The sequence below is a fragment of the Mchenga conophoros genome, linkage group LG1, assembly GCF_057382185.1.
Source record: "Mchenga conophoros isolate Kocher_MC1m ecotype Shallow Benthic linkage group LG1, M_conophoros_male_GT1.1, whole genome shotgun sequence".
Classification (NCBI taxonomy): Eukaryota; Metazoa; Chordata; class Actinopteri; order Cichliformes; family Cichlidae; genus Mchenga; species Mchenga conophoros.
The window spans coordinates 21,332,673-21,348,393 of NC_140526.1; the positions used below are offsets into that span (position 1 = coordinate 21,332,673).

The 15,721-nt window shown below is 39.9% G+C and overlaps 1 protein-coding gene across 1 annotated transcript in view; it reads left to right on the forward strand.

Moving 5' to 3' along the window:
- Positions 1 to 15,008, forward strand: part of irag1 (inositol 1,4,5-triphosphate receptor associated 1) — a 36,112-nt gene extending 21,104 nt beyond the window's left edge. The window contains exons 19-37 of the mRNA XM_085269796.1: positions 1,985 to 2,091; positions 2,170 to 2,231; positions 2,947 to 3,120; positions 3,266 to 3,343; positions 3,493 to 3,518; positions 3,770 to 3,826; positions 4,481 to 4,912; positions 5,102 to 5,180; positions 5,700 to 5,817; positions 5,912 to 5,942; positions 7,833 to 7,973; positions 8,179 to 8,310; positions 8,931 to 9,081; positions 9,284 to 9,333; positions 10,096 to 10,227; positions 11,572 to 11,633; positions 12,266 to 12,376; positions 12,502 to 12,630; positions 14,046 to 15,008. Of these exons, the coding sequence (XP_085125922.1) occupies positions 1,985 to 2,091; positions 2,170 to 2,231; positions 2,947 to 3,120; positions 3,266 to 3,343; positions 3,493 to 3,518; positions 3,770 to 3,826; positions 4,481 to 4,912; positions 5,102 to 5,180; positions 5,700 to 5,817; positions 5,912 to 5,942; positions 7,833 to 7,973; positions 8,179 to 8,310; positions 8,931 to 9,081; positions 9,284 to 9,333; positions 10,096 to 10,227; positions 11,572 to 11,633; positions 12,266 to 12,376; positions 12,502 to 12,630; positions 14,046 to 14,208 (2,235 nt within the window). The 3' untranslated portion in view covers positions 14,209 to 15,008. The remainder of the gene's footprint in view (positions 1 to 1,984; positions 2,092 to 2,169; positions 2,232 to 2,946; positions 3,121 to 3,265; positions 3,344 to 3,492; positions 3,519 to 3,769; positions 3,827 to 4,480; positions 4,913 to 5,101; positions 5,181 to 5,699; positions 5,818 to 5,911; positions 5,943 to 7,832; positions 7,974 to 8,178; positions 8,311 to 8,930; positions 9,082 to 9,283; positions 9,334 to 10,095; positions 10,228 to 11,571; positions 11,634 to 12,265; positions 12,377 to 12,501; positions 12,631 to 14,045) is intronic.
- Positions 15,009 to 15,721: the final 713 nt, after the last annotated feature.

Here is a 15,721-nt window from a genome sequence, read left to right on the forward strand (position 1 = left end):
GTTCCCTGCTGTTGTCAGACCAAGGCAGTGCTTTGCAAAGAATGACAGAAGTTAACAAAGTGAAATTTTGGCAACTGATTTGGTACATACTTTCCTTTTTTTGCACTCATGTTTTAGTTATTTCCCACTAAATGTTTGGAAATGAATTTCATTCCGGTGACTGATGAATGCTTTACGATTCTTTGAAAGTCACTTCGGCTGTCAAAATAACTTTCCCTGAGCCAAGGTAAAGTGAGGTGTTTAAAAAAGGGTAAAAGCTGCTTTTACGTTTGCACAGCAGGATTTTTTTTTACTATCTGACAAATACCTTGGCTCTGTAAAATATCTGCTTCATGTCCCTTGTGACAAATTTGAGCCCTTTGGTTAGATGGGAAAAAGCAATTTACCAACTTTTAAAAGAAAATGTGTGGCAAAGTTTATAAATGCAGGTCTTTTGCTCCTTATCGTTAAAAAAAAAGTATTGTAAAAACTTGCATAGATGCATATGTCACTATTTTGTACAACTTAAATGATTGTAGTTTCCTTATAGTGGAAATGTAGCTGTCCAGTGATGCCTGTTGCCCGCTGTGAGGTCACATAGATCAAGGCCTCAGTCATTTTTATATCTAAAATTACTTATGAAGCTAAATACAACAGGATAAAAAAAAACATGCTTAAGAACTTCTTCGGGGAGACAAGTCCACTCAGGTTTACCAGAGTTGGACTGGGCTCTCAGGTTTGGAGCCATGGTTTGAGTTCCCGTTCAATGACCACATCCTCTATCTGTTTAATGTCTGTTTAATGTCACATGACTCCCCTACCCCACCCCCACCAGCTAAACATCACTACTTTAAATGATATTGTGTTTAAAACACCAGAGTTTACTGCATTTTTCTGTGACATCAGTAGCATTTCCTGTCCTGATCCCTGTGATTGGTTATGTTTTGGGGGGGTTTGTTCTTAATTGATCTGTCTGAGTTATTAGTTTTTTCAGTATTTATGGCATAGAGATTAGCACTGTTGGCTGACAGGAAGAATATCCTGGGTCTTTCTCTGTGGAGTTTGCATGTTCTCCCCATGTCTGCGTGGGTTCTCTCTAGCTACTCCGGCTTCCTCCCAAATTCATAGACATGCAGTTAGTGGGATTAGGCAAACTGGCCATAGCTGTGAACGTGAGTGTGAATAGTTGTCTGTCTCTCTGTGTTAGCCCTGTGATAGGCTGGTGGTGATGGTAATGGTAATAATCAGAAGTTTTATCTGTGTGCCATTTGAGCGATCTCACCCTTGAAATATATAAAGATTAGAAATGCTTTCAAAGACTTTAAGGACAGATCTTAATGGGGCAGACTCCGAGTTTGAGTCATTAATTATCCCAGAGATAATAAAGAGTTAAACAGGCTAAACCTCAGAGAACAGTGACCTTTACCTCATAAACACACAAGCTAGATAAGAAATCTCTGAAGAAAGTAATGAAACTGTGTAATATAATCTTCAGTGCATAAGTCAACACTATAAAAGTATCCACCCTTATAGGAACAGAGCCATGGTGAATCAGCAGCCTGTCTGCAGCAGAAAGACTCCTTTTTCAAGAATCTATTGCAAAGATAAGCTTTAAGAGCACCTCTCAAAGAATAAGGGTTTCATGTCAGTCTGTATTTATTTGCGTACTTACCTTTAGCAGCCTTTTGAAGCTATTCCACAATAGTGTTCATCATAACCTACTAGAGGTGACAGACCTCTTTGTGCTTAAGTGGGTCAAATCAATATTCTCCTGTTAGTGCCAGATTTAAACTGGTTTGTTGAAATTTGGCTCTTTTTTTGTTTTTTTGGAATATGTAGTTTAAGGTTTAAGTTAATGTTCAAAATCTACCTTTAACCCTTTTATTGTGTAAGTTCAAGCTTAATTTAAAAAGATCTGCTCCTTATTAAGGTTGTGTTTAATGTAATATCACAAACTGGCTGATGTGTTAAGTGATGCACACTTAAGTTTTTTTGTGTTGCACAGTTAGTACCAGGTGAAAGTCGAGCTGTTGTCATGACTGCGCCCACCATCGTCTACCCAAAACAGGCTAAGGTTGTCCATCAGGATGGGCGTCCGCTGGAACAGGCCAGGTAATCGTCCAGTAGCTTTCTCAATTTTAATTTGAAACAGAGACAGCATTTCCAGATCATCACAGTTTTCTCTCTCAGACCACACAGTCCCAGAGCTCGCTTGGTCAGAAGCTCCCCCGGGGTGCCCATCACCACAATTGGTGGGTAAATCACACAAACACACATACATCACTGTAGTTTTTACAGTGTTATGATGTAATAGTTATTATTTGATGTAGTGCAGCACCATATAAAAAATTTCCACTTTATTTTTAAGTGTTTTTCCATAACTAAACCGTTCTTAGGTAAACATTTTTAACACTGTGTCAAATCGCGACTTCTCACGGTGACTTTTTTTATATAAAAGATATTTCAATCAGATTTGTTGAAAGACCTGTCCAGCGATGTATAAAGATAAATTAATGTTCTCACTGTGCGTGGATACACAAGAACTCTTACAACATTAAGACTAAGTTTGGTCATCTGCATCCTGAGACTCACACATGCTTGAAATGCTTTTGGCGCTTTGATTACTTTTGATGTTTAGCTTGTTGCCCGTTTCCGAGAAGAGGAGACGATAAAATCATCCCCAAGTTGGCGAGCACTCATCACCTGATTTCCTGGCTCATATCCATCCGTGAATTATTCCTTGCTTTGAGATTTTAGACCAATGAATCCCACATAAATACACTTGAGACACAGTTGCTCCGATACAACAGAGCATACACTTTTGATCTGATATATTTTGAAGCCTAATTTTGTGTTTTGTTTTGTTTTTTACGGCATATTATCTGCTTATATTTTGGTACCAGAAACAAGCAGAAATTTTACGGGTCTGTGTGCATTTGTGTGTCACGTGTGTATTATCTTTCTCAGACAGCACAGGTAATGTGATTGACCTGGTGAAAGATCCGCTCCCGGAGCTGCAGCTCTCCGAGGAGGATCGACAGAAGAACCTGGAGCTGCTTGAAGAGGCCAAGAAGGTCAGCGATCGCTTCCTGACACGCCGAGGCCGGCGATCCACCAGCAGCCTCACTGATTCGCCCACAGGTAGCGCGCACGCACAAACATACACAAACATAGAAACTAAAACATTGCACATAGATTTATGAGTGTGAAGCTGGTGTCTGAGCGTTTCATTTAAATTAAAGATGTTTATAGCTTCAATTTTTATTTCACAACCCCGCTACCTCAGGTCTTTCACCGACTCCAACGCCATCATCCTCACCGTGTTCATCGAGAAGCAGCTCACTTACTGTGGCCCCTCAGACCGGTGTGTGCTTTCTGTCTCATGTCTGGATTCTTTGGATTTATTAACAATAAACTACACTCCTCATTTTTAACCTTTTTCCTAATTTGGCGTCATTTTTTCACTCCTTGAGTTGGTGAAGATGATTTGTAAGTTGTTTTCTGCTCTTTCAGCAGCAGGGCCCTCGGAGACGATCCAGGTAAAGAAACTGATCTCACTGTTAAACAGCTTTCACCCACAGTGGTGTGAAGTATGACATGTTTGCCACATTTGGCTCTTTTTGTGTGTGTTTTTTTAAATGTTCCTCTATTTAATTTGCTTTATATGAAGTGGAACATTGTCTCTGGAAAAAAAAAAACAGAACAAAACAAAGAAAAAAAATCACCATTGGGCAAATTTTAATCAGGTTAGTAAATTTTAACAGAAGAAAGTTGTTATTATCTCTTGTAGTATCAGGAGGTGTTTCCAGGGAGGGAGCAGCCTGATGCAACCAGCCAGAACCAGGAGGTACGATCAACAGGCTTACTGTGTTTTTTTTATTTACACACCAAAACTCAAATGTCAAATGTGACGAGGAAAAACACAACTGATCATTGAAAGATTCAAAACGCCTCCCTGTGACCTTTGTCAAGATTTATTATGTTATTCTCAGGTATATATTATAAGTTGTCTGTTGTCTGAATTTCACACCAACCTCAGCTGTGCAGTCATGTGAAAAAGAAACACTTCACAGGACTCTATGCAGTCCTGATTCAGTGGCTTGTAGAGACGCCTCTAGCAGCAATACCTCGAAATCTTTATCTTTATCAGTCTCTCACAGCGTTGTGGAGGAATTTTGGCCCGCTCTGCATCACATTGCTTCAAGTTTGTTTGGTAATGATGAGTTCTTTGAACTCAAGGTCACGGTCAGAGGTCACATCTTTGAAAATCTCTTTGAATTCAAGATTCAAGAGCTTTATTGTCAATACAGTAGTATACACAGTATACAGTGTACCAAAATGCTGTTTCACCCTAAGCCTAGTTTGTCCTCACAAGCATGCTGTTGTGCTACCCTAGCTTCTCTTATGAAGCACCAACATGTCCAACTGGAGTGTTATCCAACCGCTTTAATGCCTGATGAAATGCACATACAGTATTTCTCTCATATCTTGCCAACTTTAGGGAAAGCTGTTGGTGGACTGGAAGTTACCTGACAAAAGGAAAGTGTCCTCGGGGACTCTCACACCTCGTTTTGCTGTTCAGAAAAACGGTGAACCCAAGAGTCCTACAGTTGTCAACAAATCAGACGAGTCAAATCGAAGTCCAAACCAGGCTCCAGCCACAGGGGTCGCCAAGCCTGTGCCCAGACCTTCTACTCAACAGGCACCGTGTACAGCAGAGATTAAGACTATTGGGGCCTTTCCACCACTAATGAGAGCTGTTTCCTGGGATGCTGTAGGCAGTCTTAACTCTAGAAATGGAGCCCCGGTTTTCCCTTCAGAAACTGAGGACAGTTTCTCAGACAAGCCCAAGGATGCTGGCTTAAAGACTTCGGGGTACAAGGATTTCCCCACCCCACCGGTGGGTGCACAGAAGCTGTCTAAACTCAGAGAGGTAAAGCAGCAATTCAGTCTTATTGTTATCATTTCCTCTTTTTATGTGCCAGCTGTCCATTTGGTAGAATGTTGTAACAATTATATAAAAATGCCATAATGTTTTGTGTGTGTGTGTGTGTGTGTGTGTGTGTGTGTGTGTGTGTGTGTGTGTGTGTGTGTGTGTGTGTGTGTGTGTGTGCGCGCACAGGAGCACAAGCTAATGCGAAACCAAAGCATCGTGGGATCGAAGTTACCAGAGCTGAGCGAAGCTGCTGAACAGGAAAAAGGTGACGCTCCTTGTTTGCCCTCTTGCCCTGTGTAAGACAGAAAGTACTTTCAGAAGCACATTCAGCACACTGAGGGTGTGCACTTCCTGAAATCTGATTCGCTTCAGAAAATGACGACTTTTTCTTTTCTTTCTTTTCTGTTTTTTTTACCTCTATTCCACCCCTGACAGTACTGCAGCAGAAAGGAAACTTGTGCTCTCGTTTTTTATCAGCAGATGGCATTATTGTTAAAGCTTGTGAACCACAGAGCACCTGATGAAAAGAGGAAATTATGCTTATGTTCTGAGACTTTAAAAAGTCCAATCACTAAGATTTTGCTTGGAATTTACTCCGGTGAGAACTGGTTTGACCACCCAAAGATCGATGTATTTATATGGGACTAGTAGTAGTAACAACACTCTCCTCCTATCTCCTATTTGGTTTATGTCAGCTTGCACAGAAGATATCAAATTACCTTAAACTTAAATTATTCTCCAGAAATAATTTTGAGCTCTAATTTGTGTAGCATTGTGTCTGCAGATTCGCCGTCATCACTGAACACACCTACCAGTGACACAAATGAAAGATCCGACGCCATGCCCAACATTTCAGACTTGATGCTGAGAAAACTCAAACTTCATCGGGGTCTGCCTGGCTGGTGTGTAACAACCTGCTGCTGTAGTTAACATTTAATTTATAACCATCTATCTCACTGTTATGAGTAATGCTTCCATTCTCTCATTTCATTCCAGTGCTCCTCCACTCAGCGAAAAAGAAGTTGAGGTTGGTACCTGATCTCTGAATTTATATTCTCACCAAGAACTAGATAAGAGGATGGATAATGGGGTTTAGTCTGTAAATTAAAAGGGAGCAATACTGACACACTGGCCCTTATTCTGTTTATGCATGTGTACACTACATTAGGTACACCTAATTCAAACGTTATTAATGAAAATATCCAATCATGCACTCAGTGCATTGATCAGGGACATAGACACGATCAAGACGACTCACTGAAGTTCAAACTGCATCAGAATAAGGAGGAAACGTGATTTAAGAGACTTTGAATGTAACATGGTTGTCAGTGCCAGATGGGCTGGTCTGAGTAAGAAACTGCTGATCTGCTGGGTTTTTCCAAACAATCGTCTGTTCAAAGAAAATTTCCAGTGAGTGGCAGTTCTCTGGGTGAAAATGCTTTGTTGATATCAGAGGTCAGAGGAGAATGGCCAGACTGCTTTTGGGCTGATAGGAAGGCAAGAGTAACTCAAAAAAACACCCATTACAAATATCTCTGAATGCACAATGCATCAAACCTTGAAACAGATGGACTACAGTAGCAGAATACCACACTGGGTGCTGCTCCTATCACTAAGAACAGGAAACTGAGCACCTTTGGGACTGATTTGAGGCTACACCAAGCATCACTTTGACTGAAAATAGACAATAAATACTTCCATACTGATGTATCTGTGAAAATCTAATTTTACCTAATAATGCCAGTCGATATGATGTAATATAAAGTAATATTTATTGCAAATTTGGGAAATAATTTTGTTACAGCAGTTAGTTTGATAACTAATCTTAGTAAAAGACTGGAAACAGCTAAATGATGGTAACAAAATCCACCTAACAGCACTTCTGAAGCTCATTCACATATTTTCTGTGCACAAAGTCAGTTTACACAAATAAATGAGCAAATATGTTTCTATAGAAGCTAAAGACACTTTATCTTATGTAACATTTGGAAGCCTGAAGGGAGTGGAGACTCGACCAATTTAAAAATGTAATTTACTTCTTTAAACAAAGAAAAGAAAAACGAAACATAAGTTTAAGCAGATTCCAAATGTTCCTTTTCAAATAAGACATATTTGCTTTAACGTTCTGACTTGCGCCTTTTAAATTATCCACAGTGATTAGCTGCACATGAGTTAGAATATAGCAAATCATAAAAGTGACTGCCAGCAGTAAAGTGTTTGCTTTGAACAGTGACTTGTGTTCAAACACTGGAAGCAGATGGATTGTTCCACTCAGGTTTGAGCTTTTTCAAGTACATGTGCAAGTGTTTGTAATAACCTGTTGTGTTCCCAAAGCAGATGCTTAGAATCATAAAAACTTTATAATTCCCTGCTGGGGATATTCTTGGGTAAAAGTTGCTCATGGAAGTTGTAAAATTATACAAGAGATGCAAAAACAATTACATGGTCGTCAGAGGTTGCCTGCCTGGCTTCGGTGGTGTTCTGTCAACAGGAAAGTGTTTTTCTGTTCCTGATCAGTCCAAAGAGACTCTGTGTGATTTCCTGTGGAGAAAATCCAGGCATCTGTGACGCTGTAAGCCCCGGACTATAGCCTCTCGCGCTGCTCCCTCTGGGATGTGTCTGGATCAGGACAGTCAGAGGTCATAGATTTCCTCTCAGGCGTGTATGTTGGAAAAACCTCTGCAGATTAGCTTTGATCAACATAACAAAACATCAAGAGGTCGAATGCCACACTCACAGTTTGTTCCCCATGCTCATCTCAGGGACGCTTGATTCTCACACATCAGTAACCGCGTGCACCGACTCCCGTCTATGACTATTTACAATGAGTTCATGTGTTGCGATCACAGGCAGCTCACCTTCATTTTAATATGTTTCTTAATCTGAGTGTTGAACTGCATTAGCTTTCTTTCTACAGAATGCATTCGTCCAGCTGTCACTGGCGTTTCGTAATGACAACTACACTCTGGAGACGCGACTCAAGCAGTCAGAGAGGGAGAGGAACCTGACTGAGGAGGACACGGAAAAAGAATTAGACGACTTCAAAGGAGCGCTAAAGGTTGGTCCTCGAAAGCAGAGGCTGATGTAAGATAGATGATAACTTACAACAAAAGGAGATTTCCCCCTGGCTCTTTAGTGCTCATTCATTTATTGAATGTTTCCTGGACGTGTCCCACAGTAAATATTTTTCTTGCCTGAGGTGCAATAAAGGACGCACACTTTCTCTTCCTGAGATTTGCAACAACATGTTGTGTTTCTTGCAGATGACTGCGCCGATGTGGCAGAACCTGGAGCAGCGCGAAGCCTATCAGCGCCTAAAAGAGACGGTAGCAGTGCTGCACAGGCTTGCCACACGGCTCTCCAGCAGAGCAGAGATAGTGGGCGCAGTTCGCCAGGTGCAGTTACACACAGACGAATGAGAATTTTATACAATTTAGTGAAACATGCTGCGAAAATACACGAAACAGCTTATTGTTTAAACAACTGGTACTCCAGGAATGCCTGTTTGGCAGCGTTTTTTAAATTATGCTGGAGGATTTTTATCTGATGTCATGGCTGACCTCAGGCCAGCTAATGAAAACATCAGGAAAAGAGCTTCAGCTATTTAAAACCCCAAATCAATCAGATGAATCATTGCTTTTGTGTACAGCTACCAATCTATTAATAGCAATCTATTAATTCCTCTTTTTCATTCATGATGAGTGTGGATATTTTTAGAGAAATACTTGTTTGTGTTTTCCCATAATATCAAATAAATAATCTGTGTGTTTTCAGTTTATTTATAGTGTCATTAATTCACCTTTAAAAACATTTAACTTCACTTAAAATATCAGCAACATGATGGGAGAAGTCAAAGATATGTTGGACAAATCCATAAATACACAGGTTATTGTGTATTTGGTTTGTACATCTGTTGAATGATTTCCTCTCTATGTACAGTTTTTTAGTGGAAGCTCTTGTTTTTGTGCTCATGCTGTAACTTAAGCCTGCTTAGACTGGTTTTATTGTCTAACAGGAGAAGCGTATGAACAAGGCCACAGAGGTTATGATGCAGTATGTGGAAAATCTTAAGAGGACGTATGAGAAGGACCATGCAGAGCTCATGGAGTTTAAGAAGCTGGCCAACCAGAACTCGACTCGTTACGGAGTGTCTGTAGACCCTGGAGGTAAGATTACACTTGTGTTCCCTTTTCAGCACCGCTGCTGGCTTCATCTTCACTCGTATATTCCGCTAGGAAATTCCCACAGCGCCTGGAGTGTACTAATGCTGCATTACTGAGCAGCTTTACTGTCGATGTGGGAGAAACATCAGCATTTAAATGGTTACTGTGCTTTATTAATGCTGGTTCTTTGTCTCTCTTTATAAAGACGATGGACTTCCACGTCCATGTAGACCAATGCCCCTCATCCCTGGAAAGGTAAGCAATGAATTTTTTGTGTTTTTTTTTTCTGCTTCACGTTGTTGCACAGGTTTTGGATGTGCAACTGCCAGTCAGACAAAACAAGCAATATAAAGATTCAACCACTTGGCTGATTGTCATGGTTATTTTTCACAGTAGCTGTTTAAAAATATAAAAGTAAATCTGTACAGGTTGGTAGTTATCAACAGTGTCCACAGATCCAAAATTCTATTTAAGCGAGTTTCACAACTTGGGGGCCACAAATTCAAAAGCACAGTCACCTTTTGCCTTTTGTCATTAACTTCTTCTGACGCATCACCAACAGGATCAGCTGAGCTCAGAGAGCTAGTAGTTAGATATGGTTCCATACAGAAGTTCACTATTATACGGAGGCATCTGACCATGAAGAGCTCTAAAAGTGATCTGAAGAATCTTAAATTGAACCCTAAACAACAATAAATAAAATAAAATAAAGAGACTAGACGAGGATAATGGTCTTAACCTCCTCGAACCTATAAATTATGTCCCCATCGGCGCCTCTAGGGACCATGATTCCTATTCACTGACCAGTCCAAAGGGTCAGAGATAAATCCGTCCGCCAAAGTGGGTGGCAAGTATGACCATACTGTCATGCTGCGAGCACACCTAAAAATGTCTCACCCTCCCCCGTTTTTACAGTTTTTTTCTGTTTCGTTTTTCTTTACAAAAAAGAAAAGTTATAGTGACTCTGTTTTTGTAAAACACAGTGCTCCATGTTTTGTCTTCTTTTCACCCGACCAGGTGCCTCGACGCAGGGTGAGCGTAGCGGTGGTGCCAAAGTTTAATCTTCTTAACATCCCGGGTCAGACCCCAGCCACAGCTGGCCAAGGCTCCAACGCAGGACCCACAACTGGTGCTGCTCTTCCTGTCCTGGTAGGTCTTCCTTTCCTGATGAGAAATGATGGGAAATGATGTATTAAGCATTTAGTACAATGACACCCACGCTCACAGATAAACTGCTGAGTTAAAGTTTCTCAGCAGGTGGGCAACATATTCATCTCTTGTAAAATAAAATACTTCCACTCAAGTATTTCTGTAAATGTAGCTGGCATTTTTACAGACACAAACAGTTTTTAAAAGGAAAAAGTACTTTTTTAAAACTTTTTTTATGTGTCGTATGTGACAGATTGCTTGATACAAACAAATGTTTTTCTCTTTGATTCTCAGAGCAGTCCTCAGTAGCACATTGAAATAAAACTGTGGAGTTTCTGAATGAGTTCCTGCTAAAATAGTTCATCTTTATAAGAAACATATTAACACCAAATATCTGGCATATAGAAGATTACTCCTATAGAAGTTTACTTTACTTTAGCAGGGTCACTCGAGGTGTTTGACCATTGACATGAGTCGAAACTGGTACAATAAAGTCCATAAAGTATCAGACTGTCTGTCTCATATTAAAGCAATGATTACTGATCAGAGGACCCTGCGTGCAAAGTGGAGTTTGCATCTTCCTTCCTGGGTTCTCTCCAGGTATTCTGCTTATCCAATACAAGGTTCCAGGTGCTGCTGGACACTATGCAAGGTATCACTGGGCATCTCAGGATAGCGAATTCAAAATTAGTTTCTGAACAAGTAGAGCTTGATCCTATAAATAACTCATCACTTCAATCTATGTCATCAATGAGTTCTCCGGGTTTACCAGAAGTGAACGTAGCTAGAAAAACCTTCATTTCCTTTGGGAAAGTCAAGGAAAGGCTAGATCTGTCCTGGCTTAGCAGTCAGTCAAATCTGGTTCCATAAACAAGTTGTGACATTCTTCTGGCACAGTGAAGGGAACCTGGCTGGACACTTGAATCCTCTCGAGGGACAATCACTAAAAACAATGTCAGCTCAAGAAATTCGAGGCAGTCCTCACAACACAGTTTTAGTCAGATTTGTTTTGCTGTCCTTGGTTAAAACTGTTGTATCACTCTGTCATTTTTCTTTTTTCTTTTTGAGATAATTCACATCTGTTGAGTGTGTACAAAATTCAAAATACACAGACCATAGCACAAAAACAAGGGTTATGTAACTGTGCCAAAAACCTTCTGAAATGTGAAATTAGTATTTCTCCAAGAGGAACTGAAAAATCAAAAATAGATAATAAAGTTTATAAAGGCCCGAAATGTTAAAGCATATGTTCATCCAGAGAAGTAAAGCCAATTGTAGCAAATACTGTTTTGTTATTAAGATTTAGATTAGGGTTACGATTTTTTTTAACACTTTTCTCCTCAGTGTGAAGCAAATGACGTGAAAGGCACCACCTCCACAGAGGCTGCACAACCAGGAACAGAATGGTATGTTTCTTGTATTAATATTGTTACACGTGCACACACACATACATGGCTGCATGTAAGTCACGTGCCACTGCTTAATTTTCAAGGTCATTCCTCAGTCCTCTCACCCCTGAACTTCTAATCATTTTTATCAAAAGCGCTCAGATGGGACTTCAGCTTGTTTTTGTGACCTTCAGGATGTTTTTAAAGTGCAGAAACAATTCCAGTGAGGTAAAAATAAACCTGAAAGCATTAAAAAAAAAAGCTAGAGTTGAGGGATATGCTATTACGGGACTGCTATCCAGTAATCTAAACATTTATGAAAGAGTTTGATGAAGTCCAGGCACAAGGCTCCAATCATATTGTAGTTATAAAGTCAGCCTGAGTAGAGCTCTCTCAGTGTCTGGGCTAGATGTTCTTTAAGGACAATCGCAATAACAAATGTGCAAAGTGCAATCACAGTTTTTCGTTTGTACTCATCGTTCTCGTGATGGTGGGATGCACATCCCACTCGGCCTGCGCTGCGTCTCATCCGTTATACGACCGGGCCGCAGTACTGTGATGGAACCTGACTGTAACAGTGTTTTGTTACGTCTGCTGTGATCGTCACGGTGTCCAAGGCTAATTGTTCTTTCCTATCTGAAACAATGCAGTGGAAAGAGTGTGTCGGAGCAGGAAAATGAGCCAGCCAAGCCTTCAGTAAACCTGGAGGAGCTCCGAGCCGAGATCAAGGCAAATATCGAAGAGGAGGCCTATCAAAAAGGGTGAGGCCCTCTCTTCTGCTTTTTAGTGTAGATAAGCGGACAGTGTGATGACACAGTTGTTTATCAGAAATCATTTCAGTTGTGTGTCCCAATTTCACTTGTAAATGTGAATATTTCAAACGCAGCTACCAAGATGGACTGAAGCAAGGCAAGGCGCTTCAGGAAGAAAAACGTGAAGACGAAAGTGCTGCGGACAAATTGCTGGAAACAAAAAATAAGGACGAAGAGAGCGGAGAGAGGCTTAAGAACAGCAGGTGAACTCACTCTGTCATGTTAGAAAAGGAAATATAAATTGTGTATTTATGCTCATCTCTGATAGTATTGATATAAGCACAACAAATTATTTGTGCTCTTTTTGTAAATAATTCATGATCAGTGGAAGATGAATCTCTTTATTACACACAAAATGTTACATTTAATTGAAAATACATAAAAAAATTATAACAACACCACAAACCCATTTTTAAAATCACAAAGAGTGAGTTTATATCTACAGTACTCTGCAAAAGTCTTTAGCCACACCTCATTTCTCTCATGAGTTGCTGTGGGGATGGTAGACCTTATTACAGACCCACATGCAAGACGCTGAGACAGAATAACATAAGGTGAGCTTTTAATGCTGACAGCTACCAAGGTTTAAAAAGTCTGGAAAGTATCCAAGATGACGTATTAAGATGAGGAAAGCAAACATTCAGGGAACAATAGAAAGCACAAGGAAAGACCAGCACTAGGTAAGACACCTGCCAAGGACAACTCAACGAAAGTTAAGGGGAAATGGAGACAATAACTACAAGAAGTAATGAGGGAAGTGGAAACAGCTGGGAAATACAGCTGGAACTAATTAGAAATAACGCACCAAGGGAAGTAGAATTACACACAAAGAACAAGAGATGAAAGACCACCAAGATAAAACAGGAAAACACCTAACAGAGACAGAGACTTAACAGTAAGATGCAGGATAACTGAAACAAGGAACTGAGTACAAACAATGTCCATGAACAGAACCTAGATTACTAAACTAAAACTAGAAAGGCATAAAAATAAGGAAACCAACCCAGAAAGTGCTGAAAGTATAACACATAAAAAAACAGAAAAGATTAATAAGTCCAAGCACAAAACACTCAGTGATTTGTGCAGTGATTTATGGAAGCATTTGCAAACATATGTGAAAATAGAGCATAAAAGCAAACATAAACGGTACATGGATCAACTCAGGTCGTGTGTCAGGTCTTTGTTAATTTGCTATGTGTTGGCTTTTTTATGCTTGAATGATTCATTTGTCAAAACAAGAAAAAGAAAGAAAATAGTCAGGTACAAGGACTGGACTGAAAATGAGTGAAAACGCAGCCAATGTCTGGCAACTTTTGCTCAAGACCACTTTAAAAAATTACAGGAAAAAGCTCAAGACCTTTGCACAGCTTGCAAAGGTTGCACAGCTGCATATAACTTTTACATGCGTATCGCTAAATTAATCTTGTGGGATTAAAAGTGAGAGTAAAATTAGCCTCCACAGCCATTATTTCAACAAATATATACGGTCTTTTCCCCTGTCTTTTTATAGTTTAGATAATGTCTGTAATTTAAAGAAACTTCTGTAGTTCCTCCATAATGAGCACTTTCCCCTGCCCAATATTTTGTCACCTGCTATATGAACTTATTATCTTTGCAGGAGGATGGAGGAAGTCCTGGCTGTTGTAGGCGAGTTCTGCCCCAAGGTATCCACGAGTCGGCGGCTTCTATGGCTCACTTTGACGCTGTTTGTGGCTGTGTGTGTGGTGTTCAGTATTTATTCATTCTTCAGTGACTATTACAACCGACACGAGGACACATAAGGGAAGAGGAACTTTGTGTGAGACACTGATTGAGATCTTTGGACTGGGTGTAAGAGTGCAACGAAAGAACCCGCTAAACAGAATAACAGAGACCTCATACATCACGTCTCTGCCAGTTTACCATATCATCAGACACACTTGAATCAAATGACCCCGATACTCAAGGGTCAGAGACATTTTGGGAGGCTTTATGGCTCGTGAGGCCTTCTTCATGGTCAGCAGAGATAAGTTATAATCTTGCTTGAAATGAAAAGTTGAAAGGATGTTTGCTGCAGCAAAAGATAAGATGATTCTGTTTAGGGACCAATTATATTGTGTGCTGAAATAGATATTTAATTAAATTAGATCTTGTAATTATACATTCTGGTTCTGGTACTTTGAATGCTGAATATGGCACTTTTTCATTAAATGCCACAGTAGAAACATTGTATATTTATCTACACAATAGAATCTCTCAGGTTTGATAGATAATGAAGTCCCTGAGAGACTTTTAATACATATTTAAAGAAAAATGTTTTTATCTGTTGTTTTTTCTATTAAAAAAATGTTTCAAATGTAAGCACATTCCACAGCAGTTCTTCAAGTGCAATACTCAGCTCATGGTTCTCATTTGTGCCATGTTTGATTGTTACTTCAGAGCACTGAGAGATTTTTTTTTTTCTTGTAAACGAGCACTGTTTAGACTTCATGATTCCTTTTCTGTCTTTGCACATGTGTGCCGCCTGTGCTGTCCGTTCTCTGTTCATTTTATGGTCTGTCACCTCTCCTTTAAATAAAAAGTGCCTGAAATATTTCCTCTAGTCATTTCAGTAGCGACAAATATTCGTTGCTATGAAAACTAAGTACTGCCAATGATTCAGTAGCTTGTAAAACCACCTTTAGCAGCAATAACTTGAAGTGTCAGAATTTTGGCCCATTCTTCTTTGTTGATCCATTTCATCGAGTTTGGGGGGCATTTATTCCTGCACAGATGTTTTAAAGTCGCACCACAGCATTTCCATTGAGTTGAGGTCTGCTGTATTTGATTCTCACCAAACACCAAACATGGAGCTGTGCATTAAGACCAAATATCTCCACTCTGTTCCAGAATAATCTGATATCCCCATATTGGTGTTGTTCCTGGATCATCATATTCAATGCTGGTCCAGGGTCAATATTGCAAGTATCCAATCACATTGTTATGATATAGTTTTGGAATGCAGGGGGAAAAAACCTGCCAATGTCCACAAAATTTTTATAAAAGGGGGCAGTTAGGGTCAGAGTTATGGTTGGGGGTTAGAATGTAATAGCCAATAAAGTTAAGGGGCTATAGTTATGGTTACAGGGTCTGCGTTAGGTGTGTGGTGTGATGGTGTGTAGCCACACTGCAAAACTAGACCATGCTTTGTTCAGATGCAACTGTGCAAACAGAGGCCACAGGATACTTTTGCTGGAAAAATGTCTAAATTCTCTCACCAAGACCTGTTGGGAAATTCTATTGTGTTCCCATTTGAAAGTCTCATAGTCTAATTTA